The sequence below is a fragment of the Eptatretus burgeri genome, chromosome 8 (genome assembly GCF_056783735.1).
Source record: "Eptatretus burgeri isolate ZD-2024b chromosome 8, Ebu_testis_v1, whole genome shotgun sequence".
In the NCBI taxonomy this organism is placed as follows: Eukaryota; Metazoa; Chordata; class Myxini; order Myxiniformes; family Myxinidae; genus Eptatretus; species Eptatretus burgeri.
In genome coordinates this window covers 9,333,774-9,339,773 of record NC_140968.1, presented here as the reverse complement: position 1 = coordinate 9,339,773, position 6,000 = coordinate 9,333,774, and the positions used below count along the sequence as shown (strand labels likewise).

Sequence of the window (6,000 nt, the reverse complement as noted above, 5' to 3'; positions counted from 1 at the left end):
CAATGTATACAAAGAAGAGACATTGTGTTCATGAGGGATGTAGCGCAGGTGCACATCGTTGGCTGAAGCTGCTCTATAAATGTAGCTGCAGTGAACATAATTGAGAAGTATGCACAAACCACCAGCTGACCTTCTTTTGAAGGAAGTAGCCCTTTGAATGGCCTTTGATGCTTTGGATCCCAGGTTCTAATCCAATATACTTAATACCTCCGTTCTGCATCTGACGTGTAGAAACTCCTTTACCAACCTTAGATTGTTTTTTCAAAAAGCCTCTTTGTGGAAAATAATAGGAACTTTTGCACAGGCGGAGGCCGTATTGCCCGTTTGGCCCATCATGCCTGTGCTTTATAAATACCACATGAATTTTATATCTCAGTTAATTTCACCAGGAGGGAGGAGAAGAGTGGGGCAGATACAGCGACATCACCAAGGTGTTTTTGTATTTGGGGGATTGTGGAAGAAGAAGGGGTTGTAGGATGAGGAATGAACAAACACCAATGGCACATTCACTTTTTTGGCAAGACTCTCTCGCAGACATTTACACATGTATACAATAACCCATCCATGTCTAAGCTTCCAACCAGTCCTGCCAGTGTCCGAGCACCTCTCCATCACCAGAAATGCACGTTTCACCCTTGGAGTCTCACCAGGTTGTTAATCACAATTTTATCACCTTGTACGTGTATAGTTTATCAACATCCATTGCGATACCAATTTGTATTTCATTCCTGCTTTGTTATTTTTAAATTGTTTTGCTTCGCATGAAATGCAGGTTCTTGAATACAGGTACCAATTCGCACTCCTTTCGTCAGCATGTGCCTGTTTGTTCATTCTGTTTGACTTCACATTGGCCTGGGTTGTGCCACGATTAATGTGCAGATCCTCCATGGAATGCTACTGCATTTGATTAAAAACAATAATTTTTGGGGGGTCATTTTCCTGCTTCCGTTCACCATGTGAACCTCCCCTGCAGAATCTGATGCCTCGAGTCGCCGCGAAGCTGGATGTTGCTCCATTGTCAGATATCATTGAAATAAAAGCGGAAGACACCTTCGCCAGAGCAATATATGCAGGTAATGGTGGAACATAGCAGTCTATATTCACTGTTGCTCATTTTGCTAAATTATCATATCACCTTTTCAGAAGTTTCAGATTGATCAAAATGAATTGAACAACTTTGTTTCTATCTTCGTTCATTTACGGATTCTCCTTCTCCTCCTCCTCCTTCTTCTCCTTCTCCTCCTCCTCCTTCTTCTCCTTCTCCTCCTTCTTCTTTGTCTCCGCCTTCTCCTCCTTCACCTTCTCCTTCCCCTCATCCCACCTCTCCCTCCTTCCTCCTCCTTAGGATATAGCTCAAATACTTTTATAAAATGGAGTTATGGAAAGGTATTTGTGCTTTTCATTTGTGAAGTTAACTAGATCGGTTTTCAGCAGTCGACAGTCGGTGATGATTTCAATCGAATCAATGTTGCTGTTTACAATGGTGAAAAACGCTCTTCAAAATTGGAAAGCTGACATGGTTTGTTGTTGCTTTTTGTTTGACTCTACCATTTCAGAATCACTGCTAATTGCCACATCTTCATACTTTGCACACACCCACCCTCAACCAGGAAATGCTGTTTGCACTGTTAAATCTCTAGACAAGGTGAAAGTTTTTACTGTACGTGGAACTGCATTTGAAGCTGCTGAATCAAGTGGAGGGAGTGCAGTGGTGGAGGACAGTAAGTAATTGAATTGGACTGTCCTTCTGTCTCCAAATGTCAGTTTATGATCAAGGAACAACTTGATTTCAATTGAAGTTTTATTTTGAAAATGAATCTCAAAACAAACCTGCAGTTTATCAGTAGTTTGTCTCTTGAATTCGACCCAATTGCGCATGTGCAGAGAGGGGTGAGATTTAAAAAAAAAAAAAATTTTTTTTAACTCTATCTGCCTATCTGGCAGTCAAGCAAAATTGAATATCATTCCAAACACGAAACATAATGTTTTAAAGGATGTCATAAAGGACACAAACAATAAGCATGAATAACTAATATAACAGACCTGGTGTTGGCTTCGCGGTTAGGGTGGTGGCTTGGGATCCTGGGGTCCTGAGTTTGAGTCCTGTTTTCCACTGAATTAACACCAGGGGGTTGACTCAGCCTGTCATCCTTCCAAGGTTGGCAAAATGAGCACCAGTATATTGGTAATAGGAGCACTGCATCAGCGATATAGCCACGCCCCTAACCAATGATGCAACCAGCAGCCAAAAAAGGCAGCACACGATGGGAACTAATATAACGTGTTTAACAAGAGTGAGAATTTCTTTGCAATACATGTTTCCTTCCGGTCCCAATGAATGTTCGGGGGATAGAAATGTGCGTTTAATGCACACTCGAGCCGACAATGGAACCAAAATGAAGAAGAAGAAACCCTATAGTGCACCCTGTTGGGTCGATTCGGCAAAATAAAAGGAAAAGTGATTTTCATTTACTGATATCTTTTGTCAATGAGAAACAGACGAGTATAACAAACCAGAGATAAAAATTAGTTTGCTTTAATGCACACTCTAAGAGTCTAAGCGATACTGGAACTAAAGTGAAGAAGAAGAAGAACCTTTATACCCCACCATGTTTTGTTCGTTTCTTGGCTTTGCCTATTTCAGATTAAAAATAACCTCATGTACATACCTGAAGCAAAATCATGTATACGGCATACGTGTATATGTACTACATCATCCTTGTATACCTGGTATTCCAATTACACTGGGCAATGGATGAACACCCAGTCCAAAGCCTGAGGCCTGCCGATCTGTGCTGCTTCATGCAATGCAATAGTGGTGCCTGATTTTTTTTTTTTTTTTTTTTCATTAGGGTGGAGTCAGGCCAGCTGTTCAGCCAATGGGCATAAAGCAGTGGAGCGGAGTCAGGGTGGCTGAACACTGACCTCTGTATAACTTTGTGATATTTTCTTAGGGTTTATACTGTTGCGGACCCAGGGGTCGGGGCGAGAAGATCACGAGGGGGGAAGCTACCTCGGGTTCCCACCAGACCCTCCGGAATTGCAGGCATTCGCACACGAATAACTTCGTGACACGGCGGGTCGCTAATCAACCGGACTGCCAATAACTCGACCATGTGACTTGGTGTTGTTGTGGAATTTATTTATTGACGTTTTATTTGTTTTATTACTTTTAATTAACCGTTTAACCGACTCGATGTAAATCCTGTCACTCAAATCAGACACCAGTTAAATCACTGTCCACAACGTGAAAGTACATCATATCAGAGTTTTATTTTTACTTGGAAGCCAAGGAGTACAACCCACTGTGGTGGTATACATCCACATGTGCTTGCACGTCTCTGACCCCCGGGTAATCTTGCAATGGAAACGCACTTATCAGTGCCTCCTCTGCTTCCTTTGCGGTCTCCAGTGTTACCATTTTTGATCGAGTATGCATTCTGACCTTGTCAGCAATAGGAATTTTCTCTCTGCATTGTGTTTCAGCTTCCTTTGTCTCCTCTTTAATTACACCTCTGACTCCTCGTCGAGCCTCTTCCTGCCCTGTGGCATCATCTCCCTCTGCGCCCGCTTCTTCGTCCTCGAGCGGCTGCACCATCGGAGCGATGCCTTCTGACTCCTCTTCTTCATCCTCAAATCTGACAGGCTTAGCTCGTTGCCTCCTCGATTTATTCTCAAGCCTTACCGGCATCTGCTTAGTTAATTGGTCTAGCTGACCCTTCAGGTTTAACAGTCGCATCTTTTCGACCCTGTCACGACATTCCTCCATCCAATCCATGATTATACCCCAGTGTACATGCCTCTGGGCCTTCTTGTCCTTACCTTTCTCCTCCAGCACTTTTCTCAAATGATTTAAACAATCACAATCAAACGTACCATTCTCAGGAAAAGGTAATCTACTATTCATAGTCCAAATGCACCAATTTGCTATGTCTCTCACAGAATCAGGCCCATACAAAAAAAACATGTATCTCGCGCATGTACCCCTGCATGACCTTTGACAGGTTGCTTCGGTATACACAATCTCATCATTTTTTTCCACCTATATTACCCATCTTTCAAACCGTTAACAGGTCACTATACCATATAGTATACACTTCAATGCTCAAAGATGCAATAAAACACAAAATACAATAATGCTCTAAATGCTCTTGTACTTATCGTTTGAACCACATAAATTCAATCCACATGCAATTCTCTGACATGTACTCTCTGTTCGAAATGCGTTACCCGCTAAGACAGACCCACCGTCCAGGAACGCTCTCTGCTTACCTTCGCTCAAGCACTTGCCGTTCCGACCTCCAGGGACTGCCTCCAGGGATTCAGCACCTCCATGTCACAGCACCAACTGATGAGGAATTTTCGAGTTTTGTGATCGTTGTAGAATTCTGTAGTTGTTGTGGAATTCTAATTTTATTTTCTTACTTTTTGTTAACCGTCTGTTTGTAAAATCCTGTTACTAAAAATGACAGACACCGATAGAATCACTGTCCACAAAATAGAGTACTTTCATTCAGAGAACACTTATTTTTAACTTGTGAGTTCAAACACTCAGATGTCGGCATCCACCAGTTTATTTCACCCTCGCACCCCACAATGAACTTCTCACTTGTATATATACATTGGGAGAGTGGAGAGGGTTTTGATAAGCATAAAGGACAAAAAACACAGAAATGTATTATGTGTCCACTAAGGCCTTAGTTAATTTATAACTTGGTTTACAGATCTGCCGACGGTATATTTGCCGAAATGAAATATAAAGATAAAACACATTTTTAGCCTTTTTAGGTCATCTCTTCGAGCATGGCCAAATAATATGGGTGCAGATGTCCTTCGATCCGTCCGTCCGTCCGTTGCGAAAATGACGATTTTCAAATTCTATCTCCTCCTCCATTTCTCAAGCGATCTTGAATTTGATTGTGGCATATGAATCTATGGGACAATATCTAAATTTGATCGGGCCGGATTTTCAATATTCGCTTTCGTTTTCGTGTCACGTGACTTCAAAGTTGGCAAAAAATGCGAAAATGACGATTTTCAAAATCTATCTCCTCCTTCATTTCTCAAGTGATGTTGAATTTGATTGTGGCATATAAATCTATGGGACAATATCTAAATTTTGTCAGGCCGTATTTTCGATATTCACTTTCGTTTTCGCGTCACGTGACTTCAAAGTTTGCAAAAACTGCCCTACCTTCAGGAAGCTATATATTTTCTCGCAGCGATGACGTCACTCCCGCACGGGGGTAATTTTATATTTATACATTTTCCGCTGAAGGTGCAAAAAAATTTAAACCCTAAATGTAAATGTCGGCATTTATTTTCAAAATATAATTTCACGTGCGCGCACCAAAATGCTGAATCCCCTTTAACCAAACTGTGCAGTCGTCTTCGGTCATGGCGTCTGAGCAGTGGCTCGCGTGGTTCAGATTGACTGTGGTTTCTGGGGCCAAAGTGATTGTTAAGAAGTATGTCAGCAGTATAAATTTGAGTGACTGTATTGGTGATTTAATCATGCAACATCTTGACGACGAATATTCTGGCCGAACGATTGCATCAATTCAGTGCAGCAGCAGGGATGATTCGCAGGCTACTCTCGATCGTGCCGATTTTGTTTCCGTTGAAAGTTGTTCACCTCTGTTCGTATTGAAAGATTTCGGTGCCAAGTACGTCAAAGTTTCCCTGCGAGATGCTGATATTCATTCTTCAACAGACCAGAAATCAGCCTTTGATGTGCTCATGAGGATGGCGAAACCGTACGATCAGATGCCCGCTGAAAAGTAAGAGCTGGTTATGGCTCTGATTGACCGTTTTGAGCGTGTTGACTCCTAGTAGACACTTTTTTTTAATCGTATCCAGCACTATGCACTGGTGTGCATGCACACATCTATGACTTGGACAGTAATTTTCTTCGCATTGTTTCCATTTGTTTGATGATCCAACAGGCTTCTATAAGAAACACATGCCAGACGATATTGTAAAAACAAGTTTTAATCCTTC

The 6,000-nt window shown here is 41.9% G+C and overlaps 1 protein-coding gene across 2 annotated transcripts in view; it reads left to right on the top strand.

The window, feature by feature from the left end:
- ETFA (electron transfer flavoprotein subunit alpha) overlaps positions 1-6,000 on the top strand; it is a 78,983-nt gene that overhangs the window by 33,524 nt on the left and 39,459 nt on the right. For both annotated transcript variants that reach the window (XM_085890790.1, XM_085890789.1), the window contains exons 5-6: positions 974-1,073; positions 1,611-1,721. In XM_085890790.1, the coding sequence (XP_085746916.1) occupies positions 974-1,073; positions 1,611-1,721 (211 nt within the window). The remainder of the gene's footprint in view (positions 1-973; positions 1,074-1,610; positions 1,722-6,000) is intronic.